General features: G+C 40.3%; 1 protein-coding gene across 1 annotated transcript in view; it reads left to right on the top strand.

Moving 5' to 3' along the window:
- The first annotated feature begins 3,684 nt into the window (after positions 1-3,684).
- Positions 3,685-27,988, top strand: part of LOC140235680 (SNW domain-containing protein 1-like) — a 126,767-nt gene continuing 102,463 nt past the window's right edge. The window contains exons 1-2 of the mRNA XM_072315704.1: positions 3,685-3,751; positions 26,570-26,630. Coding sequence (XP_072171805.1) covers positions 3,735-3,751; positions 26,570-26,630 — 78 coding nt within the window. The 5' untranslated portion in view covers positions 3,685-3,734. The remainder of the gene's footprint in view (positions 3,752-26,569; positions 26,631-27,988) is intronic.

The raw sequence follows: 27,988 nt of genomic DNA, 5'->3' as shown, positions 1-27,988 counted from the left end.
GTGGGAGAGGGACACACCTCCCATATAGGCCTACTGTGGAGATTTTGCATTTTCAGAAGTGAAATTCAGCGATTTGATTCAAACTTTAGTGGGATATTTGGACATAAATTTTCTAAATTAAAAAAAAACACAATTTTCCCCGTAAAAAGATAAAAGTTTGGGGTGCAGAAGCACGCCAACTTTTATTTTTCATAAGGGTACGATGCCCCCTGCTCCAAAAAGTCAGGGGTGCTGCAGCACCCCCAGCACCCACGGCTCCCAGATGGGTAGGCCTATAATCGGGCCCAATGTTATCGTTAGATGGTTTGAGTTACGGTACTGTTAACGCAGTTCCGCTGTGACACTGACACAAGAATAAAAGCAGAAGAGGTTCAAAAGAAATTAACAAGAGTGATTATGAACGAATTGTTGAATAAAGTACACCACTGATCCTAACTGTATACTGATCGACCGACATCTGCATAGTAAATGGGGGGGGGGGGTATACGAAGAAAGGCTTCTTTGAAACATTTCTATTTTGACGATTGTCTCTTGCCCTTGTGTCTCTCTTCAAACCGTTTGTTCCTTTTCTTGACTACAAGACTCAACTTGAAAGAGTTTACTGATTCACAATATATTAAACCGCAATTGGGGAGTGGTTATTTGCCTATTAGGTAATGCGGGAAGAAAAATGAAACTAACTAAAAATGTTAACATGCAAAATCTCTTCTTTTGTTTGGCACAAATGTTTAGACAATATCATAGAGCAACTGATTGACAAATTGCCCTACATCGACGTAAATAAGCACTGAATTGATCAGTGTTTTAGTAGTAGCCATGATAAAAAATCATGGGCGTACATACTCGAGCAGGATTCGAACCTACGACCTCCTGATCACCGGACAGGCGTCATCTCCACTAGACCACCGAGCTTTCGCCCGACAGCAAGTGTTGGTTCTAGTCCTTATAGCATGCAGCGGGTACTGCTTTGTTATTCAAATTCGAGAATTTTTTTTTCTTTTTTTTTTATCATGGCTACTACTAAAACACTGATCAATTCAGTGCTTATTTACGTCGATGTAGGGCAATTTGTCAATCAGTTGCAATGAAAACATCTCGACGAAAAAAAAAAGAAAAAAAAATTCTTGAATTTGAATATCATAGAGAACAATGAATATTGATGACGATTAGCACTAATGAACATAGGCGCCGGAAGTGGGGGGGCAGGGGGGGCGGCCGCCCCCCCCCCCCCCAATCCAAAAAGTGGGGGGGGGGGGGCAAAACGCATTTTTGCCCCCCCAAAAAGCCCCCCCCCCCCCCCAAAAAAAAAAAAATAATAATAATAATGAAAATAAATGAATAAACAAAGAAAATAAAATAAATATGTATATATATGAATAAAAGTGAAAAAATATGGCTACAAACGGCAGCTTTTGGACTGTAAAATGTCAAAATTTTCAAGCTCGCTCGCTTCGCTCGCTCACATCCAGCAGTAATGTTGAGCCCGGTGCGCCTTCCCCCTTAATTTCTAAAGCGAAAAACATAGCTACGACGGCAGTTGTTGCGACTCTAGAATGTCAAAATTTTCAAGCTCGCTCGCTTCGCTCTCTCGCATTGAATCGTTATGCCATTCTCCTAATGTTGCTGACAGTAATTGCCAGTAGTTGCGCCCGATGCCCCCACCCCTTAATTTCCAAAGCGAAAGATAAATATAGCGAGAAACGGGAGTTTTGGGACTGTAAAATGTCAAAATTTTCAAGCTCGCTCGCTTCGCTCGCTCGTATTGAATCGTTATGCCACTCTCCTAATGTTGCTGCCAGTAATTGCCAGCAGTTGCGCCCGATGCCCCCCCCCCCTTGATTTCCAAAGCGAAAGGTCGCTACAAACGGGAGTTTTTGGACTGTAACATGTCAAAATTTTCAAGCTCGCTCGCTTCGCTCGCTCGCATTGAATCGTTATGCCACTCTCCTAACGTTGCTGCCAGTAATTGCCACCAGTTGCGCCCGATGCCCCCCTTAATTTCCAAAGCGAAAGATATAGCTACAAACGGGAGTTTTGGGACTGTAAAATGTCAAAACTTTCAAGCTCGCTCGCTTCGCTCGCTCGCATTGAATCGTTATGCCACTCTCCTAACGTTACTGCCAGTAAATGCCAGCAGCTGCGCCCGATGCCCCCACCCCCTTAATTTCCAAAGCGAAAGACGGGAGTTTTGGGACTGTAAAATGTCAAAATTCTCAAGCTCGCTCGCTTTGCTCGCTCGCATTGAATCCTTATGTCATTCTCCTAATGTTGCTGCCAGTAATTGCCAGCAGTTGCGCCCGATGCATCGCCCCATTAATTTCCAAAGTGAAAGATATAGCTACAAACCCCAGTTTTGGGACTGTAGAATGTCAACATTTTCAAGCTTGCTCGCTTCGCTCGCTCGTATTGAATCGTTATGCCATTCTCCTAATGTTGCTGCCAGTAATTGCCAGCAGTTGCGCCCGATGCACCGCCCCATTAATTTCCAAAGTGAAGGATATAGCTACAAACCCCAGTTTTGGGACTGTAGAATGTCAACATTTTCAAGCTTGCTCGCTTCGCTCGCTCGTATTGAATCGTTATGCCTTTCTCCTAATGTTGCTGCAAATAATTGCCAGCAGTTGCGCCCGATGCGCCCCCATTTATTTCCAAAGCGAAATATATAGCTACTATTAAAACTCCAGTTTTGGAACTGTAGAATATCAAAATTTTCAAGCTCGCTCGCTTCGCTCGCTCGCATTTTATTGTTATGCCATTCACCTTATGTTGCTGACAGTATATAATTTGTCGATCGTTTCACACCGTCATTCCATAATCCATGCAAGGAAAACTTACAATGTTCCTCAATGACTGCGTTGTTGAATGTATCACATTCCGTAATGTATTGTAGTCCCATTATTGCTCACGCACACACGCACAATATATATATATATATATATATATATATATATATATATATATATATATATATACATACATATAATAGATGTGTGTGCGCGCGTGTGTGTGTGTGTATGTGTGTATTGTGTATAACATATGCATGGTCTAATCTTGAGCCCCCTCCAGTGTTTGCCCCCCCAATCCAAAACTGCTTCCGGCGCGCCTGCTAATGAAAGCATAGTTTTTGTTAAATGTAAGGACAAAAAGGCGGCTTCATTTTTGTTACTTGTCCGGGCACCCTAACGCCACCCTTATACGCTTGATAGGTCGAGAAATCTACATCTACAGTATTATAACGTGAATGATGAAACACATTTTCTTACTTTCCTGGATCTTTTGGAAATCGAAATAATGATCAACCTGTTGATTATTTGGTGTAGCTATATTATGATGCAGTTTAATGCACAGTACGAGTTCTTAGATTTACTCATGTTTTTTTACAGAAAATTCCGTCTTTCTTATCTTAGCCTGTCTTGGTCTCAGACAAACATAATCGGCGTAAATACTCAATAATTCTGAGTGATACTTACACACCATTAGAACCAAAACCAAAACAACAACAAGTACAGCGCAACTGGAAACTTCACCTGCTCAACGCCAGTTGGCGCACTCCTCGGCAGCGTTGGCAGCGTTTCACTGGGGACGACCGAGAGTTGGCCATCTTGCGTAGTGCTCGTCAGTTCGTGATACGGTATCATCAAAGTGTGTGTAAAGTAGTGGCGCGTACGTACGTAGGATTCGTACTTCGTAGGATCGATCTGTGGTAGTCTAACTCGAGCTCTTTCCTGTAAAACATGGTGTCTCTTGCTGAGTAAGTATCACTAGGCCTACTCGTCGTGAAAGTTAAGATTGGCATGTGGCTTAGATCTGAAGGCATTATTAGGGAGGGGTCTACCATTCACTATCGACCGTTTCAGTTCTTACGTTTAGTTCGTCTCTGTCTGGACATGCTGGACAGTCTGGTTGACGTTGTTGTGCATGCACATGCTATGCATAACATATGGTTGAGGGGTCTAGATATCGCGCACGAAAATTTGAAATGCTCTTATAATAGAAGTTATTCCATAATCGTACCTGAATTTCTCAATGAATATCACGAAAATGCAGAAAAATCACCTCCCAGAATCTCCTGATGATACGATGACGGAGTAGTGCGCTGTCGCCGTTTGTATGTCGGACTTAATTTTATGCGTTCAATTTCTCGGGGTATGTAAAGGTCGCGCAGCTGCCCTATACTTAGTAATGTAGTTTCATGCGTGAAAGTGTCTGCCCCTCTCTGCGGCTGTAACGTGCTTCGGCTTTCGTAGAATAGTATAAACGATCGATCGAACAAATTACGAATTCTATCGGCTACGATCATAAGAGCGAGACGACACGTCTAGGGTACAACATCCTTAAAAAAAAAAAGATTTTAAGCTAAGGTAGGTAACAAATAAGGTAAAAAATTGGAAATTTAGTGAAAATTTTGTTCCGAAAAATTGGAAATTTAGTGAAAAATTTGTTTGAAATCAAAATTTCTTACCTGCTTCCTTCTCATGTTTAGCGGTTGTCAGGTATGTTTAGATCTATTCCATGGGCGTATCGGCAAATTTTGCACTTAGTCCTACGCGTAATATTGCTTGCTATACGCAGTTACGCTATGCGCGATAATTAGGTCCCTGCGCGAGACCTAGTGCCCTTACTATACATGTTGTACACAGCCCAGTTGCATGCTGTGTACAGCCGCAGCCACAGCGACAGCGTCTTGTCGGGCCAGCGCATACAAGATTAGAAGAGATTCTGGGTACTAAATGATACACCAACACACGTAGGCCTAGCTTTTTGTTTAGGCCGCCGGGCCTATTACTTATTAGGGCCCTAAATACTATTAAATTACTAGAGCTACATAGCAATTGGTATAACTAATTGTTAGTTGGTGTCCAAAACACATAGACAGCCCGATGTTTTTCTATTCTTTTATTGGAAGATGGGTCCCAAACTGTGGGTAGGGCCTACCGTCGTTACTTAGAGTGTAGATCTAGACAGAAAGATCCGTCTGTCCGGAGGACTCTTTTATATTTTGCCATTAATGCTCCGTGAAGCCAGACGCAGTCTCCGCGGAACATTCCCGACGGACAGATACAGACCGATCTTTCGGTCAAAAACTGTGGAAGCATAATTTAGGGGCCTACCTAGCCCCGGAGACCGCGCCGCTATGTGGCGGGGTCCTGGCGGCTACCTCGCAGTTTCGCTAAAGTGAGAACCACGAACAACTCCCTATTGCCACATACGGCGACTTCACGAGTAAATCATGGGTAAATTTCTATCATAAACACAGTGACAATAAAAAATGAAATACACATTACCCCAATGCCTTGGTTCTTTTCACGAATTTATCTGGAAACTGCAAAATTTTCCACATTTTTTAGGAGTAAGCGGCCTGCCCCAGTGGGAGAGCCGTGCTACCATTTTGAACGTGTATATCCATTAGTAAGCATCTGCGCATGTTGCGAGTAATACGTAGCCTTTTGTCAAGGCCCTCTCGCTGCGTGGTGTAGAGAGCCCAGCCGAGTAAGGTAGCGCGACTCGCTTCGCTCGTCCGTTCGCTCGTCCGTTACAGCGAGAGGGCCTTGCCAAAGGCTAGCATGCAACGTTAGTGAGCATCGGCGAGCTGAAGACAATTCGCCTTATAAGACAACATTTTCTGCATCATAAGCAACGAAATGCATCAAAAAGTCGCCGATTTGAATCATTTAGGTTTAATCGACCCATGTAAGTATTCCTAGTAGTTTTTGTTGAAAAATTAAGGAAATATAGCGCCGCAACGGCACCCGTTTTGTACAACATTAAGATCTGAATGCGAAAACGGCGCAGCCCCAACGCTGCACGTTGGGGCTGGTCGCAGTTAGGGGCCTACCCTACTACAATCGACAATTTTGGTCGAACCAACATTTTGTGGTCAGCTGGTGATGGTTTCTTACTTTCAACATCAGAACTTTGATTTAATGCGAAGATTGCGTCTTAAATGCAAGGACGTTATCATGGTTATTGGCTATATTCAGAATATTTTCTCTACATGTGAGTAAAATTTCAGGCAAATTTGGCACAAAATGTTATATTCCACATTCACTCAAGACCATGAAGACTTCATCTACTAGAACTAGTTTTGGAACTAAATTTTAAACGCGAAAACCACGAAGTGTACCAAACATCGTGAACATAGGCGCACTAGACCTACTCTAGCTAATTCTGTTTCGTCTACAACCAGTTCGTCTGATGACCATTTAAATTTAGTCCTGTTGTCTTGGCATTAAATCCCGGAGCAAAAGGCAGGAAATAGCGGACAAAGCCACCGTGTTACCTTTCCGGTTACACGATGCATGGACCAGTCATTATCAGTTCGGGCAACCTCAGAACTCGGAAGTCTTCCGATATTGGCAGCCCTGGCCAAAGCCTGCCGTAGAGCGCGCTCAATACTTCCAAATTTGAAAGTGTCCAATGCGGTAGCGGCTGTCGGCATGCGAGTGCACGTACGCTTTCATATTGCCACACAGCACTCATGCGAGGCAGGGAGACTGACGGCGCAAAGCAAGGAAAAATCTCAGAAATTCATATCAAAATCAACATGTTTTTTTCGAATTTTACATAGGCCCTACCTTGATGTGTGGATTGTGAATATCTGTCAAACTTGTAGGGCGAGTTCCTTTGAAAGCAGTTTAGAATTGTGATTATTGGTGAGAGTGGTTAGTTAGGTAAGAAGTTGGCGTGCCGTTGTTTTTAGCCAATGCATGCCGAAAGCCGAAAATCTTATCTTCCAAATTCTGAGGTTGCCTGAACTGATATCATGTAAGCCATAGATAGCCCAACACAATGCTGTAAACCCACTAGGAGAGTTCTACCTGTTGACTTTTGTCTGGGCAGTAGTCTAGTTTTACTGTTATAAATCAAGACCAGTTCTACTGAATATGATTTTTTTTTTTTTTTTTTTTAGTCTAACATTGATAAAAGATTGTTCTAAAAAGGCTGCAAAATGGGTCGATTTCCCCTCACGGCCTCGGAATTCGTCTAGAATTCAGCCACTTACTTGATGACATCACCGGATGAATGACACATTCCCCTGTCGTAAACGCGCTGGCTGTTTGTACAGGGGAAACTCTGTATAACGAGATATCGGTTATTACGAGGAAACTTTCCCGGTCCCAAATTTCCTTCCACACAAATCTATGTAAAATGCTACTCTTATAGCAAGATCAGCTATAATGAAATAACTGCTATAATGAGATAATTTTTGTGATTTCCAAACAAAGAAAAACATAACCAATCAAACCTGTTATAGAGAGGTACATGTAAAGCAAAATGTCTTCGGGTAAAAGAAAGCATTACTTCGCCTGTGCTATCATGTTCCGAGATTGTAAAGCTCGGATGCGCCAAGAACTGTGTCTTGTACAGTGTACACACATACACGTATTTTCTTCAGTGCACTCCAGCTAGCACCGCATGTTGTACGTGTATGTGTGTGTGCGCGCACTGATACTGTTTTGTATGCAGAAAATGCGATGGGACGGCCGTATGCATACATGACATCATCATAACATTTAGACTGTAGCAAGTGTAAGACAATCTGATGCTGTGATTGGCTTTCTATGTAGGGAATTCCCCATCTTCACACACGCAGTCATAATGAGTATAAATACAGAATGTGTCACACGCACACACAGCATTGTGCAGACCATATTCAAGCTTTCCACGCACGACATGCGCTTGCCATAACCACATACCAATCTACAGACGATCATGACACAATCGCAAGCAAATTTACAAATTCAAACATCTACAATTGATAAGAAACACATTCTTGATATTGGATTTCATTGGCGAAAGACATCTTCTTACCCATAAAGGTGAGTAATTCCCTCGCACACATTACCAAGTTATCAGTATTGATTGAAAGATGATGGGTAGTCCCACATGTGCAAATTAATGTCTTTATGTTATGCTTCCTTTTATGCCTACTGATATAACAATATCGGCTATAACGAGGAAAACGACTCAATCCCGACCATCTCGTTATCTCGAGTTTCCCCTGTATATGAGTTTACGTGTACATGCATTTTTCAGTCATGTTGAATGAACTTTTATTGATGCAAAATGGCCTTACAAGATTTCAACATCAGTTTTGAAGTCGAGGATGAAGACGAGTAATCTGGAAACCAGGAGTGATGACAGCGACAAATATGGAGATTTGGAGGAGTTATGCACTTGTCAGTTGTAGTCCCGACCCTTGGGTACCCAGGGATGGCCGGGACTTGCATCCTACTTGCAATTTTAGGATGTTACACCACATGGCCAAGTCCCGGCCAAGTCTCCGACAGGTCGGGCAAAATTTGCACGGAAATCCCCCGCTAAGTCCCCGTCAGGCAAAATTGAAGTAGAAATCCCCGGCCTATTTCCCCGACAATCTGGGCAATATTTGCGCAGAAATCTCCGGCCAAGTCCCGACAGGCCGGGCAGTATTTGCATAGAAATCCCCGACAAGCCGGGCAGTATTTGCGTAGAAATCCCTGGCCAAGTCCCGACCCTCAGGGCCTGGCCACACTGCCCAAAAGTCGCGTAAACACATGAATCACACAAGAAATTTGTTTGTGCGTGCTTGTCCGTCAAGAATTTTTGCTGATTTATGCGATGAAAATCACCAATGAATTGCGCAAGAACTATGGAAAGATCACGCAAATATCACTAACAAACCACACACTTTCAGCGCATAGGCACGCAAAGGCCCCAAATAGGGCGAATTTGTGTTTGTGTGCGAGGACCGAGGTCCACGGAAAACAATGCATAGTCTGCACTTTAATGAACTGCTTATGATTCGCGCATTAGAACGCGATAGCGGCAAAATTTTCATCAACGATCACTGATATTCCACGCATATTTCATGCATTGTTCGCGTAAGAACTTCGCAAACTACGCGAAAATTACGTAAAACAGCACAATACTGCGTAAACTTTTACGCAAATCCGAGTATAGTTGTCCGCCGATGTGCTTTACGCGTTTCCATGGGGGCTCGGTCACAATGCCCAAAAGTCGCGTAAAAGCATGAATCACATAAGAAATTTGGTTTTGCGTGCTTGTCCGTCGAGAATTTGACCATTTTCGCTGATTTATGCGATGAAAATCACCAATGAATTGCGCAAGAACTACGGAAAGATCACGCAAAAATCACTAATACATACATAGTGCCAATCATACGTGAGTTTGTTGGTGATACATCAGTGATTCATCAGTATTTCATAAGTATTACGTGCGCTTATTTACATGTCCTGTTAAACATACGGCAATAATTTTTTTTCAGTGATTTTCAGTGATACGTACGTGTTACAAGCGCAAAACATGCGTCATATGTCTGCTAATCGTCAGTGGAAAGTCGTTGGTGAACGCGATAGCGGCCATATTTTTGCGAACAATCACTGATATTCCACGCATATTTCATGCATTGATCGTGTAAGAACTACGCAAACTACGCAAAAATTACCTAAGACAGCACAATACTGCTTAAACTTTTACGCAATGCCGAGTTTTGAGCTGCTCAAAATCCAGAATCGCGTAAAGCGCCGATTCGGCGCACATCGGCTGACAACTACGAAGGTTCCACGTCAGACAAACTCATGAAATGCGCAAATCGAGTGTGTATCACATACTCGGCTCGAATTTCTTTAATATGTGATTTACGCGTTTACGCGACTTTTGGACAGTGTGACGGTGCCTCCAAGGCCAGGACTTTGGCAGCTCAAAACTCGGCTTCGAGTAAAAGTTTACGCAGGAGGCCTATTGCGCTGTTTTGTAATTTTTGCATAGTTTGCGTAGTTCTTATGCGAACAATGCGCAAAATATGCATGGAATATCAGTGATCGTTCGCAAAAATGTTGCCGCTATCTCGTTCATGCGTGAATCATGCGCGATTCATCCGCAGTTCATTTGTCTGTTTTGTCTGTTTCTATGCTACTTATCTTTTCTTTTCTTTTCTGTTCTCTTCTTTCTTCTTTTTTATGCCTCCGCCACGAAGTGGTGCCGGAGGCATTATGTTTTCGGGTTGTCCGTCCGTCCGTCCTTCCGTCTGTCCGTAATGAATTTTGTGGACAAGGTAACTATCAAAACCCGTTGAGGTATCCTAATGAAACTTGGCATGTATGTGTATTAGGGGGTGAAGTTGTGCCTATCAACTTTTGGGTGCACATGCTCAAGGTCAAAGGTCAAAAGGTCAAGGTCAAATACATAAAATTTCACTATTTCCACCATATCTATTGAATGCCTGAAGATATTTTCTTGAAACTTAGTGTATACATGTATTACCCAATTAAGATTCTCTGGTGAAAGTTTGGGTCATGAGGTCAAAGGTCAAAAGGTCAGGGTCAAATACATAAAATTTCACTATTTCCACCATATCTATTGAATGCCTGAAGATATTTTCTTGAAACTAAGTGTATACATGTATTACCCAATTAAGATTCTCTGGTGAAAGTTTGGGTCATGAAGTCAAAGGTCAAAGGTCAAAAGGTCGAGTAAAAATATTAAAACTTTTTTTTTTCTCCATACCTTGGAAAATTGTTCAAGGTATCTTCATGGAACATAGTATATACATATACTGACTGGAAGTGATTATCTAGAGAATGTAGGGTTCATGGGGTCAAAGGTCAGGGGTCAAAGGTCAAGTGCAACACTTCAAAATTTTACTATTTCCCTCCTATCATGCAATGCCAGCAGGGTTATTTTTTTTTACACTTGGTGTATGCATATATGTGTAACCTAATAGAAATTCTCTGGAAAGTTTTTTTTTTTCTTCTTTTTTTGCCTCAAAGGTCAAAAGATCAAAGATCAAGTGAAAGTGCTGAACTAACTTTTTCCTCCATATCTCGGAAGTGGCTCAAGTTATCTTGAAACTTAGTACATATTATGCATGTTCTACCTGAAAGTGATTATCTTATGAATTTTAGGGTCAAGGGCCAGATGAAAATGGGAACAATTTACTATTCAATTCAGAAATTGCACTTTTTCTCCACACCTGTACCTTGAAAATTACTCAATGCCTAAATGTATGAATGGGTCAAAGTCTAGTTAAAGTCCTTAAATCCCTAGATACATGCTCTCCTATTCATCCAATTAAACCTAGGTCAAGGAAGGTGAACATTCAACACATTTGTGACAAACTTGTAATTTCAATATTTTGCCAATTTTGTGAAAATGTAATCACACATTGTCCACATGTACTATCTAGACCTATTGGGAAAATCATGCATTATGGCGGAGGCATACCAGTCGCCAAAGCGTCATTTCTAGTCTTTTTATTTCTTCCTTCCATACAACCCAACGGTCCTTTTCAGGACCAATTGTACAGTGAAACCCCGTTATAACGAGTTCGGTTATAACGAGGAACCGCTTATAACGAGGTGATCGCGTCGGTCCCGTTTTCCTTTGCGTGTAAACCTATGGCAGAACGAATCGGTTATAACGAGTTCGGTTGTAACGTGATTCCGGTTATAACGAGGACAATTTCGGTGCGTCATGATAAAGAAAAACATAAGCAATTTGATCGGATATAACGAGGTTCCATTTCTTGACTAAATTGCCGCTTTCAAACACGCGACAAACGAAACACTGAAAACCGAATTCACGCTATCCACGTCTTTTTCCGTTTTGCAGAGAACCGTTCCTTCCATGTTTTCTTCTAAATCACGCGATAAGACACAGGAATGCCTTCCGATGTTCCTACTAAATCATTAAACATGATCATTCGATTTTCTTTTCCGCGAGATACGCGTGCGTGATATTAGGGCAGACCACACCGCAACGAGAAAAAAAAAAAAAGATAACGCATTCAAAAACTTTTCATGTAGCGACACTTGTGGCCAAAAATGGACAATTGGAATGCGTGTGCAACTCATTATTATATCCTTTTCATTTTTAGTTCCGACTTCCAGTTCTTTTGCTGCTTAGCAAATATGAGTGCGGATGATTAAAGCCGAAATAATTAATGAAATCATCGCGATCCCGTCGGGTGACAGTAGCGTAAAAATAGTTGAATAACGCATGTTAACCTCCTTAATCGGTGTTCAGAAAAAGAAACAAACGCATTTATTAATTTGAATAGATCTTTGATTTGTTCATTATCATTTAACAAATGATAATTCAAATATGAGTGTGTATGATTAAAGCCGAAATGATTAATGAAATCATCGCGATCTCATCGGGTGACAGTAGCGTAAAAATAGTTGAATAACGCATGTTAACCTACTTAATCGGTGTTCAGAAAAAAAAAACAAGGGCATTTATTAATTTGAATAGATCTGGATTTGTTCATTATTATTTAACAAAGGATAATTTAAATATGAGTATGATTAAAGCCGAAATGATTAATGAAATCATCGCGATCTCGCCATGTGACAGTAGCGTAGAACTGTAGTTGAATAACGCATGTTAGCCTACTTAATCGGTGTTCGGAAAAAGAAACAAACGCATTTAACAGTTCAAGGATGTACAAAACGCGAAGAGATTTTCGAAAGAAAACAAAGAATGCATTTTTAATCCCGTCGGACGCAACGATCATATATTGTATAAAATTACAGCCGAAATGATTCATGAAATTATCAAATTCCCGCTGGGCTCCAACAGCGTAAAATACCTCTCAAGTTAACGGTAAACAACGCATGTACGTTACTCTGAAATTATCGCGATCTCGCCAGGTGACAGTAGCGTAAAAAAATAGTTGAATATCGCATGTTAACCTAACTCAGAAAAAGAAACAAACGTATTTATTTGTTTGAATAGATCTGGGTTTGTTCATTATCACAATTTTAACACTGCATTTCACAATGAAGATTTGTCTTTCTTTCAGAATGGTCTATGAGGTACAGATTTGCGTAAAAAGGATCACAACGTAACCTTCCACATTCAATCCTGTTGCATATTTTTCAAGAACGGATGTACAAAACGCGAAGAGATTTTCGGAAGAAAATAAAGGACACATTTTTAAATCCCTTCGAGCGCAGCGATCATAATTACAAGATTACAGCCGAAATGATTCATGAAATCATCGCATTCCCGCTGGGCAAGTCCAACAGCGTAAAATATCTCACAAGTTATGGTAAACAACGCCTGTATTTTACTCTATTTGCGCTGGTGTTAGGAAAAATTAACAAACAAGAATTACAATAAAGAATTATCTCATTTCAACCCCTACTTTTTCGTCTAATTCACAAATAATTTTCCTTTATTATCTCAATAATAATCATCCATAATTGTGTAATAACAACGCAAAGGATGTTCTTAAGTTTCTTTCATTGATGGGTATATTCCGATGTTGTTCTTATGTTTTTCTTTGTTTTTTGATGCGTACGGTTATAACGAGGTACCGGTTATAACGAGGTAATATCGCCGGTCCCACGGACCTCGTTATAACGGGGTTTCACTGTATTGATTTACACATTTCTTTACAGGTTATTTCTCTTGTGTTCTCTCCTCAGGTCTACACTTTAACCTTATTTTAATTTCTCATTTTTGCATTACTCCCACAGGCACCTTTTCAGGATTTAACTGTCATCGATTTTCCTCTCCATTTTATATTTTTTCTCCTCCGCAGCATTTATTTCCAGGATCCACACAAGCTCCCTCTAATTCACGTCTTGAATTTCAATTTGTTCTTTTTCTCCTTTTTTTTCTTTGTTCCCTCTCTCTCTCTCTCTCTCCCTTCTCTCAACATATTCTCATCTCTCCTCTACTTACCCTTCCTTCAAGAGATTATTCGTTCTTTCTCCATTGATTCCGCATTCCACAGCCACACTGTTCGCCGACTTCGTTCTTCTCTTGGTTTCATGAATCTTCACTTCTCTCCCCTATCTCCATGATTCTCCAACATTCAACTCCTTCCTCTTCCTCTTTCCTTCTATTTCATCTTTCCCCTTCTAACGATGTCCGAACATCTTACTTGATTCTCACACTATTCTTCCTTACCACTCTCTCTGTTCCTTTCTCTACCGTCTCCACTAGTGCAACTTCAACTTCTAGCCCATTACTGTCCCCCACTCTTCACTTTTTGCCCTCCTCACAACCCCCATATATGTCGCTTCCCTCTTCATTTCTCCTCTTTCTAGGCTCTTCTGCCAAACAACTACATACACATGGTGTCACCGCAAATCTTTCTCCCTCAGTTCATTAGTGATAAAGCGCAGATTATGCATGGTTTTCCGTGGATCCTCAGTCATTGCACACAACCATGAATTCGCCCTATTTTGGACCTTTGCGTGCCTATGCGCTGAAAGTGCGTGGTTTGTTAGTGATTTTTCGCGTGATCTTTCCGTAGTTCTTGCGCAATTCATCAGAATTTTTCATCACGTAAATCAGCAAAAATTCTTGATGGACAAGCACGCACAACCAAATTTCTTGCATGATTCGTGCGTTTACGCGACTTTTGGGCAGTGTTACCGGGCTCTGATGGTCGCGACGGGGCCGGGGATTTCAATGCAAATACTGCCTGGCTTGTCGGGGACGTGGCAGGGGATTTCTATGCAAATACTGCCTGGCCTGTCGGGGACTTGGCCGGGGATTTCTGCGCAAATATTGCCCGGACTGTCGGGGAATTGGCCGGGGATTTCTACTTCAATTTTGCCCATTATGTCGGGGACTTAGCGGGGGATTTCCGCACAAATTTTGCCCGTCCTGTCGGAGACTTGGCCGGGACTTGGCCGGGTGGTCTAACATCCTAAAATTGCAAGTGGGATGCAAGTCGCGGCCATCCCCGGGTACCCAAAGGTCGGGACTACAATTGACAAGTGCATTAGGGGATGTGAAAGATACTGTAAAAGTGGATATTTTCGTGCGACTAATTTTTCGCGCTTTGCCGGGTTAGAAGAGTTTTGCGTGTTTTTAATTCCGCGGAACCAAGACATCATGCACAGGAACATGTGGCAAGCAAAAATATTCGCGAGCTTTTATTTTCGCGCTAGTTTCGGGTTCTGCGAAATTCGCGAAAATTTCAACACCGCGAAAATTTCCATCTTTACAGTAGTGTGCTAGTGGCAGAAGTAAGCGGTGATGCTGCAGCCCGGCTAAGCTAAGGTACGATCAGCATTAGCCTGCTTCCCGTAGGCCAGGGTTGAGGCCGGCGAGACGGGACAGCTTGAAAAATGGGCGATTGTAGGGCCTACTTTCGTATATCCATGTAGACATCTCAAATGGCATAGAACAAAATTACATCATAATATCACAGGAGATACTTAAATTGTGCATTAATTAATTACTTAATTATTCCAATTACTCACATGAATTTGAAAGAAATCGTTTGAGAGAATGCACCGCTCAATACAAACTCTGTCTTTGCGGCAGGTCGCGGGGTATGCTGCCTGAACATTAGATCTGTTCTGCTGACGGTGTGAAGGATACCTAAGATCCTGGCCTAAATGGTGATTCCACCACTCTTGGTTGGAATACAGAATTCATTTGTCATTTTCTTAAATAGGGTTCTAAACGGATCTGTCTCTTCTCGTTGGGCTTTTTATTTAACGACAGTAGGCCTAACTGTGATAGTACTAACGTTATGGTAATTCCCGAGCGAGGATGCCTAGCTCTAGAGCTAGTAACAATAGAGACAATCTTCTCGTATTTATTGCCATGAAGAACTGACCAGCCAAAACGCCCTAAAAAGGGCATTTCAGCCTCGCTTAGTCAGATCTAATTGAAGATCTAATTGAACATCTAAGCCTACCTAATTGATGTTTGACTTACCGATTTTATGCATTATTCCGAAAAAAGTGTCTCACACAGATCTCACAGCTGCCTTCCAAAACACAAACAGCACCATTCAAAGGCTCTCAAACTCACATTTCAGAACTATTTTAAAGCACTATTGATGGATTTTTGTTTCATCTGCAAATGGTAAATTATGACTAAGTAGTCCAAGACGGGCAAGGCATATTAAATGAAAGCAAGATATTATTACAACGTAATTATTGTTAATTTACAGCTCAGCAGTTGTGATCTTAACAAATTTCATGTTTAGAGGGGGTGAAGATAGTCACACCTGAAAGAAAAAGTCCTCACATTTTCTATCTTTTATGCCTCCGCCACAAAGTGTCATCTGAGGCATTACGTTTTCGGGTTGTCCGTCCTTCCATCAGATTATCCATCCTTCCTTCCGTAATCAATTTTGTGGACGGCATAACTAAACAACCTTTTAAAGTATCCTAGTGAAACTTGTCCGGTTTTTATGAATGAGGAGGTGAAGTTTTGCCTATCAACTTTTGAGTGCAGATGCTCAAGGTCAAAGGTCAATGATCAAGGTCAAATTTCACTATTTCCCCCATATCTATGCAATGCCTGAACATATTTTCTTGAAACTTAATAGTGTATACATGTATTACCCAATAAAGATTATCTAGTGAAAGTTTCGGGTCATGAGGTCAAAGTTTAAAGGTCAAGTGAAAATGTTAAAATTTCACTTTTTTTCTCCATATCTCAGTAATGGTTCAAGGTATCTTCATGAAATGCAGTACAGTAATATGCATGTACTGACTGGCAGTGATTATCTAGGGAATTTGGGGGTCATGAGGTCAGAGATCAGGATCAAAGGTCTAGGTCAACTCGTTAGATTTAACTTTTCTATCATATTTTTGCAATGCCTGCAGGATTTTTCTTGAAACTTGGTGAATACATGTACAGTTAAACTCGCCTAAGTCGACATCGCATATGTCGAATAATCGCGCAAGTCGATGATTTTAAAAAGTCCCGATTTTTCCCAATTGACTTACGTGTATTAATTCACTCACAAGTCGAATTTTGTAAGTCGAATACTCGCCTAAGTCGATGAAATTCCAAGAACACTTTCACGGAAAAACCATTAAATTCACTGTGCCTAAGTCGAATAAGATTTTATTGTGCAATAAATCACTGTCAAAATCACGAGACGCCAGTTTTTGTTTACATAAGAACTAGCCCGACCATACAGGTGACAAAAAAAAAAATGACCTAAAATATCAAAATTCAAAGCGATTGTATGCGATTGTTGAACTCTCTTCGTGTTTGGAGGTCCGCTGGTACAGCGGCTGTCGCGCTAGCGATACGTAGGTACAGCGACTGGGCTGTGTATAGTCTGTGTATGTTTGCAGTTTGCGCTGTGCAGTGGATGGATGAAGCTGCTGAGTTTTCAAAGCGGAAAGTAGGGGGAAAGTTACGGGCACGGGTAAATCAGAATTACACCTCTATCTACACGCATTTCAAGCCACGGTATGGTAAACTGGAATCAATCACTGCTCAAATATCGTTCATATTCACTTCCCCAAGGTTTAACAAGGGTGTAAAGTAATCGGACCAGCTCTGCCAATACTAATGCACTGTCCATGCAATGTTAGCCGCGGGCCTGCCGGGCGACCCGTGCTGCGGCACACCTCTCCAGCTCTCGGCTCCAGAGTAGACAACATACATATTAAATGTGCGTGTGGTGTAACTGTTGTTAAGTCGATTTTTTTTCGACTTACGCACAAGTCGAAATTCGCCTAAGTCGATGTGTTTTGCTCAGTCCCGAGAAGATCGACTTATGCGAGTTTAACTGTATTACCTAATGAATAGAGATTCTCTGGGAAATTTTTGGCCAAAAAGGTCAAAGGTCAAGTGAAAGTGCTTAATTTCACTGCTTTCTCCATATCTTGGAAGTGGCTCAAGGTATCATCATCAAACTAATATTTATGCATGTTCTGCCTGACAGTGATTCTCTTGGGAATTCTAAGGACAAGGGTCAAAGGTCAGGTCAAAATGCTAACAATTTACTGTTTAATACAGAAATTATACTTTTTCCTTCTATACCTTGAAAATTACTCAATGCATACACTTGTAAAAGGGTCAAAGTCCAGTATAAGTCCCAAATCCCCAAATACATGCTCTCTTAGAAAATGTAGCCATTCATCCAAATAAACCTATTTCGAGGAAAGTGAAATAACATGTCATTTTGATATTTTGCCAATTAGATGAAACTGTTATCAAACATTGTCAAGACGTACTATAGACCTATTAGGAGAATCAGACATTATGGCGGAGGCATACCAGTTGCCATAGTGACATTTCCATTTTTTTTTTTTTTTTTGGTTTTTTTTTTTTGCTACAAATTCTGGTGCCCAATCGGCTGACAAGAAAAAAGAAAAAGAAAAGTCCTCTCTTTGTTTGGTGTTTTTGTTTTTGCTTTTGCTGCAAATTGTGGTGCTTAATAGGCTGTCAAACAAAACAAAAACAACAACAGCATCAAATTCTGTTGCTCCCAATTTCAGCGCTTAATCAGCAAAACAAAACATAACAAACAATCCACATTTATCTTCACAACTTTTTATTGTCCGACCTTTGAGTCTGCAAGAATGCGTGGAATGCAAACTTGCGATACTCAGGTGAGTGCGAGACCCCGGGTCTCTTGTTTACTGTTCTGAACCTGAAATTTACTGGGCCTGTTCTTTTTTCCAACTGGCGGGGACAATCTATTTTTTTTTTTTTTATGTTATGTATATTTCTTGGTGTTTTTTTATTTTTATTTTTGTATGTTAACCAGTTATGTTGGACCAGTAAATTTGGCAATTCCTTAAAAATTGCTGGCCTGACAGTGAATTTTATCTGTCTGGGACCTGTGCCAGTGTTTAACATTGTCTAACCCTATTACTAAACCGGAATTTAGCCGGGGATTAATTGTCCTGATACAGTTTGTACGCAGTGGAGATATGTCTGACCCATACCTGCAGTAAATAGAGGTGACACATATATTAGACCTAGTATTTCTCATTTTTCAATTAGCCATAGGCCTATATTTTGGTCAGTATTCTGTAACAGACCATTATTTCCCCCTTTCATCTCCTGGTGGTGTGAAGGTATGTTGGACAATTTTGAAATGGCTAACTTCATGTTGATTGACCTTATAATGCATGATGACGACACACAGCCTCAGTAACTGAAGAGCACCCTCCCATAGAGGACAAAGTGATGCATTCCTGGTGCCATGAAGTACACATATTTAGACTAAGATACAGGGTCTGTGTGTATGTGACATTATCTAATTTCAAGATCTTCCTGTTACCACCTCTTGACTGCTTGCACCACGTACTTAAACCTTGTTCTCTTAGTGGGCGCAGCCATTTTGTGCGTACGCACGCCCCCAAAATTTGCATTAACGTTTCTTTAGATTTCCTATTTTATTCTTTCCATGGTTGTTGTCTGTCAAGATTACTACAGCCAATGAAATTCCCTATTACCCCTATTGTAATGAATATTCATATATGAATATGCATTTCTATGAAATGTCTGGATACATGTATTACGAAATTGATTTGAAAAAATACAATTTTCTGGCTTTTGAACTTGACCATCACAAAACAAAAATTGCGGCATATATTACGTAATATTTGTAAGCTTTTAGCTAATTTGTAATAATTTTTTTACTTATAAGAAAACTTTCACAGTGATAAATATGGATGTGTTTATGACGTAGGTCAAGAGTTTGAGTTCGTTAGAGTTTTTCCCTTGAAGAGAGAAAGGATCGAAGTCGGAGCTAAAAACGCTATTTTTTGCATTAATAGAATGAAAAGTGTGCTCACGAAAGGATAGGAAAGGTGCGTGACTTTTCATAGTTGACACGCTATGTTATGTTGCTATTTATATTAAATTAAGGTCCTAAAGCAATCATTAAAATGCTCGTTTCGTTTCACTGGACGTGTATAAGCAACTGACATTCGAGTAAACTTGGAGCAGAGAGCCGTAGGCCTGCGCTTTTAGTCCCACCTTGTTAAAAACATGCACTCGCACGGTACGGACAAGGACCAACTTGCCCATATTAACGTTACGTTCCTATTTTATCTATTGTAATTTGCATGGAATGCAGAAGTAAATAAATTGATGGTGATTGCATGTGGTTGTTAAATGATCAGTTCTACAAGTAAGTAGAATATTGATTGCAACTCACTTGAAAATGCTAATTAGATTTTGGATTCTAACTACACAAGCATTGTCCACTGAGTCAGAAGTTTGGGGAATCAAGAAAATGCAGCTCTTACGTTAGGTTTAGGCACCTGACTGTTGATTTATCAGACTCTCATAATGGCTGTAAAATCATAATGGAGCGTAGAACTTTTAGTTTGCAGTTTGCTAGGAAGCGACAGTAAACTGTATCATGATTTTGTAGGCTCTAGTCTTGTTTCAGTGTGATTAGCTGCTAGACGCTAGATCTCTAATTAGCTACAATGTACGTACCGTACATAATTCAGGTTTATGAAGTTCTATGCATTTGGAATAAAGGCTAAATCTGGAAATGTAATGTTAAGTTTGACATATTTGTGAACCTGGATATGTATTGTAAATACATGTATTTCTTTATTATTCTTCACATTCACGGTTATGGTTCCTTTCATTTTTGTATCAATTGTAGTCCTTCCCCCATAGCAGGAATAAATCCCTACCATCTACTAAGCCATCAAAGAATTCGTCGCCGGTCACACGAACCGACGAATCCCTCAGGTTTGCGTAAGAATGACAATTCGAGAAAATCGCGTTTGAAGTTAACCCATTTTTGACTTATGGTTGCTACACTTTCATGTCTATAATTTCCAATTATTTATGTAGTACATCAGACTTCAATTCTTGCTCTAACTTGTGAAGTTTTTTTTATCGAATTGTATTGTTAACAAATAAGCGGGAAATCGTCAAAGAGCTGCATACATGTATTTTCGGTCTGCAAAGAACGTTGTCATTTTCCATGTGTGTCCATATGTACATGTACATTGAGCGTTGTTATTGTCAACGCATGTATTATGGTACGTTCCCACTGCCGATCAGATCAACTCGATCAATCCCGATCAAGCTTTTTTAGCCTGGTCGGGCTCGCTCGGCATTGGTATTCGGGGTCGATCTACCTTGATCGGCATCACTCCTGCTTCCTTCACGATAATTTTGGACATGTCCAAAATATTCGAGTAGGAAGCCCGAACACCAACAGCTCGGGTAGTGATCGAGAAGAGATCGAGCTGATCGGGAATCGGTCGTGTAGAAATCTAGTGTGGTCGGGACGGATTTTTCCCCGAGCTCAGTTCCCGATCATCTCGAGTTATACTCGAATGCTACACGATTGATTTCAGATCATCTCGATCCAGGATTCAGCAGTTTCATGAATAACTCGACCGCTACACGACCGATATAGGACTGCTATCGATCGATACTCGACTAAACTCGATCATGCTTCGACCGGCACTCGATCAAATACCGAGCACTTTTTGACAGTGGTTGCAGCAGGTGCAGACGTACTTTCTTAGCACTCATTTATTGTTCAGGTATTAAGAAAAAATATATGCAGTCCTTGATCACGTTAAAAAGTTAAATGTCGTCAGTATCTTCAGCCACTCCTGGCCCACTAAAGAAAAGAAAAGGGCCACGAAGAGAGAAAAGACAGCAAACCCTAAACAGCAGACATGGCAGAATTAGATTCTCCAGACAAAAATGCCAGAAGAAAGAAAGGAAACACAACTGAAGCTGAGAAAAATTCGGTATTCTGGCAGTATGACTGTAACGCGAAAGGAAATTTTCTAGATTATTTTCTTTACTTATAAACTGAGAAATGTTTCTTGAATTCTTTTGCTAGCTTGTCTGTTTCAAAGTTGAAGTTGGTTACGTTAATATAAAATCTATTTCTTGCGCTGCCGTGTGAAAACAGTAGTTGTAACGTAGATTCAATGCTCAGTGATTTACTGTACTTTTATTTGACGTAGATGTTACACTTTGGCTTCGCTTAATACGTTTTTTTTTTTTTTTTTATTGAGAGTTGTATGTACATTGCTTGAAGTCCATCTTGATATCGACTGGCTGGGATGAGTTGACAATAAAAATAAACAACCAAGATTTTCATGATTTTTTTTGCTAGTGTAAAATGTTATATTGGTTTATTTTCAGAATAATGTACTCTGTTCGACGTATCAGCACACTTCATGAATTTTGAATTCAATGTATTTTCTTTTACACACTCTTGGGCCTATACTTTATCAATGAATAGATACATGAGGGAGAAAGATTTGCGGTGACACCATGTGTATGTAGCCCTTAACCGGATCGTTGTTTGGCAGAAGAGCCTAGAAAGAGGAGAAATGAAGAGAGAAACGAAATATGGGGGTTGTGAGGAGGGCAAAAAGTGAAGAGTGGGGGACAGTAATGGGCTGGAAGTTGAAGTTGCACTAGTGGAGACGGTAGAGAAAGGAACACAGAGAGTGGCAAAGAAGAATAGTGTGAGAATCAAGTAAGATGTTCGGACATCGTTAGAAGGGGAAAGATGAAATAGAAGGGAAGAGGAAGAGGAAGGAGTTGAATGTTGGAGAATCGTGGAGATAGGGGAGAGCAGTGAAGATTCATGAAACCAAGAGACGAACGAAGTCGGCGAACAGTGTGGCTATGGAAAGCGGAATCAGTGGAGAAAGGACGAATAATCCTTCGAAGGAAGGGTAAGTAGAGGAGAGATGAGAATATGTCGAGAGAAGGGAGAGAGAGAGGGGGGGGGGGCAAAATTAAGAAATGAAGAAGAAATAACAAATTGAAATTCAAGACGTAAATTAGAGGGAGCTACTGTTGATCCTAGAAATAAATGTTGTGGAGGAGAAAAAAAAAAAAAAACTCAACTCTTTTTGAGTGGCTCACAAACAGCAGTGATCAGCCTTTTTCATCGTTTTTTTTTTTTCAGGAAAAATGACTATAGAATCGAAACGCATACACGAGAATTGATGATTGTTGTTTCAAAATAGGGAGTGTTCTTCTATCAACTATTGGTTTTCCCGGCCAATTTCGCACTTTTTTCAGTCCAATTCCTAATTGCTGCCTTCAATTTAGCAAAATATGCCTTAGATGACATGTTCGGTATTTCAATTTTATGATCTCTTCATTCAAATTCATTTTGGAGAAGTCAAATTACCTTTAGCCTCATTCTAATTAACACTTTTTCAATTGAAATTCGTAAAGCAAGCACCATTTGGTTATACGTTCGTTCAGTTTAGAATGATATAGTCACGTGATCACGGACATGCTGGTCTCGTTATTCCAATTCATTTTTAGGCAATCAATTTAACATCTCCTGCAGTCAATAGCACGAATGTTTATGGTTTGCTTCTTTCTTTATTTTCTTAACATAGTTATTGATTTCCATGCGTCATTACATTACGTATTTTCGTACTCATTTCAGAGATTTTGGCATTTTTTTTTTCTTTAATGTGCTTAGTGACTCTTCAAGTCCGAAGATAGTGCAACATGTGAATGGCCACAACTTATCTCGCCGTTGAGCGCTTTAGTCCGTGTGTCGGCCAGTTGTAGGAAGTCAAGGTTATGATCATCAAATATTCCTATAATTCTTTTTCTGTCCCCGGGTCTGTATCTAACTTGTACCGTCATGACTGTAAGAAGATGAATTTAAACTAGAGAATTGGTACATCAGTAGGCCTAAAATGTCATGTATGAAAGAAAAGGGGCGTTACAGAAGAGCAAACTCGAGTTATATGATATGGTCAAAAATACGATACTTTTACTGCTTAACAGTGCGTGGATGAAACAATAAGTCACATAGAAAAACGCGTTTAAATGTTATCACATTTTCAAAAAAGAAATAACATGACGTTAATGTCAATGAACATGTTAGGAATTTGAATGCCCATACGCGAAATTGAATGACTGAAATACCCCTTTCGCCAATGCTGGCGAATTTGAATGACTGAAGAGCACGTGCCAATTTGAATGCCCGTTTTACGAATTCGAAAGGCACATGTGCAAATGTCATTGATCGGAATGCTAGATTGAACGAACAACTTGCAATTTTAAATGACAGAATGTGCAGTGGTGTGGATTTTCGCTAAATTGAATGAACCCTTTATCAAATGCACTGACAAAAGTGCGAAATTGGCCGGTAAAACCTACACTAAAGATAATCATTTCTGTCATTCATTCATGCTTTTGCAATTAATAGTCAGTTTTATAGCACTATTTTGGGCCACACCGTATTCAAGCATAAATGCTGAGTTGTCTCATATAACAAAACGAATACTGTAACCACTTCTTCTTTCACTCGATCACTGTACGAACCTGCCGACCCGTTCGATGCAAGATCTTACACATATCGAGTCATGTCGAGCTGGTCTATGAAGTCTAGTAGAAATCGAGTATTGACCGTGTAGCGATCGTGTATAGATCGGGATATTCGAGTAGAGATCTGTGTGGTTGTCGAGGAGAGATTCTGGAGATGTCGAGAATGGTCGGGTGTGGATCGTAAAAGATCGAATAGCGGTCGGGAAGGGATCGTGTTGAAGAACGATGGAGCATTTGGTCGGGATTGCTCTGGTAAAAATCGGTGATCGGGATTGATCTCGCTTGATCGAGTTGATCTGATCGGCAGTGGGAACGGGGTATTACATAGTACGCGCACTGTGCGTACGGTCAATGAACTGTTGAATCTCAAAAACTACACGCAAGTCAATGCGCACTGATTCGTCGGTTCGGTGACCGCGCGTACAGTACGCGCGGTCACCGAACCGTTGAATCGCCTGATTGTTTAGCACACGCGTCTATGGGGAAAACAAATAACTTTCACAAATGGAATTACATACTTCTACAAAAATGATAACTACGTAAATATTGCACCGAATTACACACTGAGAATTTCAGAATATGTAGTATGGAATGTCTACTATCGAAATGATTGAAAATCTCAAAATCAAAAATTTGACCCAAAATCGAGTGATTCGTCGGTTCGTGTGACTGGCGACGAATTATGGAAAGTCTGCCCCTGCATGTTATTCTTGATTCCCTCATAATTTGCATGTTTTTACAATTAACTAATTATGGCCATATGACCATTCAATGAATGAGGGAATTGCAGCAATAACCATCGACCAATATAACTCAAGCCATATCAAGGAATTATGGAAAATCTGCCCCAGTTTTCTGATTCCCTCATAATCTTGCAGCTTCATATGACCAAATATGATAACATAATGTGGCTATTCAATGGGTTGTCACTGGCTGGCAGTGGGTTTGCTTTGCTATACCATGGCCTGCGTAGGCCTACAGTAGCACTGAAAAAATCTGAATCTAGCTGGATAATTGGTCTCGAACCAAGCCTAAATCCAGGTTTACGACAGACTGAAGTAATTGGTGATTATGATTATTCATTTCAGTTTCTTTTCTTAAACGAAGCACCCTTTTAGTCAGTCAACCTCTGTGGGTGGGGCCCCCGTTCGATCCAGCTGGTTAGCTACGCGGGCGGGCAGCGCCGGCGAGGCACGCCCGGGCTGACCCGCCAGCGCGCAGCCGGCCATGTACACACTTACAACCAACCCAACACGGCGAAGTGGCACAATGCAATCAAAACAAATGGTGATTACGCCTGTCCTTGGCTCCCCCACCCGCACGGTACTGCTAATTTAACTCTCTCCAACTTTACAGAAAAAACTCTTTAACGATCACAAGATCTTCACCAGTCAATCAGGAAACCCCTCAAAATCACATGTAACACACTCAAAATCACAGAAAAAATTACGAAATATGCTAAAATGTAATTTATATTGAATGAACTTTTTTGGTGTAATTATCGTGAAAGCGTATCAGCCTTCGCCCTGTCCGATCTGAAGTACCGAGTTCCGTCGTAAGTTGCGTTGGCATTATTGCATTATATGAGATTATATTTTATCATATTGACGAAAAAGACCTTAGAAATTGATTTGTCTATGGGATTCTTCCTGGCACTCCTTGCAAATTTGTGAATTCCCGTGATTTTTGTGACTTGATGTTAGATTCAGTTTTTGCCTTGGCGATCGGCGATTTAAATCAAAGCGCAACACCAACGTCTAGAGGGCGAAAGGCAAGGAAATGGCAGCCTACACAAAGTGAACACACACTTGTCAAATGCATTGAGTACGTGGCATGAGTGCAGACTTGCCATTCATGAATGGTCAATGTACTTTGAACACATCACATTACTTTTGCTGTTACAAAATAAGCAAAATATCATTTTTTCAGCTTGCATAGGCCTGTGATGATGTTAGTTGATGGACAGGATGGAAAGAAATTGGGAATTAATTGAACGGATATGATTGCAATGACTTAAAGGTCACTATACTTTGGTGGAAAATGTCGTTCTTGAGCCATAATTTTAACTAAGAATGTACATTGGTAAAATCATTTGGTGGAAATTATTTAGATTAGTACAACACTTACAGTCTATTACCCGAAATTAATTGTGAAGGATCACATGTCATTTTTTATTATTTTTTATTTTTTTGCCTTGAATTCCATTGGATATCACTCTAGTAATAATGTTACTGGTATTATGTTGGACACAAGTTGAACAGTATTTCCTACTTGTATGTGCACATAGTGTTTTTATGTGGTCAATCCTTGAGTGTTGATCATGATCAATGAGGTTATATATGTACATCAAGTTGTAAATGAGGGTGCCACCATGTCCTTACATTAGATTGTATGAACAGTCAGGGCATTTCAGTTTATCGTGTGTAAATATTGCATTGTTCTAGCTGGGATTGGCATCCTAATATTCAATATTCATTATTACTCATATTTCTCTGTTTTATTAGAAGTATGCTTTTATGTGATTATCATGCAGCATTCTTCCAAAGCCTAAACAGTGGGTGCAAGAGGAAGAAATAGAGCAGACATCAAAAGAGGTATTGTACACAAAGATACTACTGTAAAAGTGGAAATTTTCATGGTGTTGAAATTATCATGCATTTCCCGCAACCAACAACTAGCGGGAAAATAAAAATACATGAATATTTTTGCTTGCCATAGTTACAGTAGTTGCTGTCTTGATTCCGCAGAATTAAAAACACACGAAACTCTTTTTACCTGGCCGAGCATGAAATTTTTCACACGAAAATATCCACTTTTACAGTACCCCCTTCTCAAGTTTTGTTTTGTTTATTTCATGAATATTTTTTTTTTGAATTTGTTTGTGTTCATGTGTTTGATTGATGTGGTACTTTTTTCATGTAGAGCAAGCAGATCATCTAGAAGACAACACAAGTTTACCAGTTGTGTTGTTTTTCTGTTAAAGTCATAGTCATGTTGAAATGAAACGATTCTGTTACAATTTGTGTGCATTTTATGTTATTGTTTAACCCCTTGGGAACACCATGCACAGAGATGCCAACCATTACGATATTGCCGTAATTATTATGTTTTTTCAACAAAATTACGGCATTACGTTTTTCATGCCTCCGCCATGATGTGGTGCCGGAGGCATTATGTTTTCGGGTTGTCTTTCCGTCTGTACGTCCGTCTGCATTCGTTTATACGATAACTTGAGTAATATTGATTGGAATTTTACCAAACTTGGTCCAAGTATAAAGTATGATAGGGCAATTACTTGATTAGATTTTGGGTGAAATCGGCCCAAGGCCAAAGGTCAAAGGTCAAGGTCAAATCATGAAATTGTATCCGTTTAAGCGATAACTCAAGACTGGATCGAACGAATTTCACCAAACTTTGTCCAAGGATGACGTATGATGGGACAATTACTTGATTAGTTTTTTAGTGAAATCGGACAGAGGTCTAATCCTAAAATTTATGTTTACGTGATAACTCAATACTGGATGAAGCAGCTTTCACCAAACTTGGTCCAAGGATGATGTATGATGGGGCAATTGAGGAGATTTTAGTGACATTGGCAAGAGGTCAAAGGTCAAAAGGTCAAGGTCAAATGTTTAAAAGTTTTTGCTATTTCCCCAATATCTATGCAATGCCTGAAGGTATTTTCGTGAAAATTAGTGTAGACAGGTACTACTGCATAAAGATCCTCCAGAGAGAGTTTCATGTCATAAGGGCAAAGGTCAAAGGTTAGGTGAAAATGTAACAATTTCACTTTTCTCGCAAATGGTTCAATTGTATCTTCATGGAACTTGGTACATACGCATGTATTGACTGGCAGGGATTATCTAGGGAATTTAGGGGTCATGGGTCAATAGGGAGTCAAAGGTCAAGGTCAACTCCTCAAAATTTTACTATTACCCTCATATACTAGTGT

The sequence above is a fragment of the Diadema setosum genome, chromosome 1, assembly GCF_964275005.1.
Source record: "Diadema setosum chromosome 1, eeDiaSeto1, whole genome shotgun sequence".
NCBI classification, from domain to species: Eukaryota; Metazoa; Echinodermata; class Echinoidea; order Diadematoida; family Diadematidae; genus Diadema; species Diadema setosum.
This window is presented reverse-complemented; position numbering and strand designations above follow the sequence as displayed.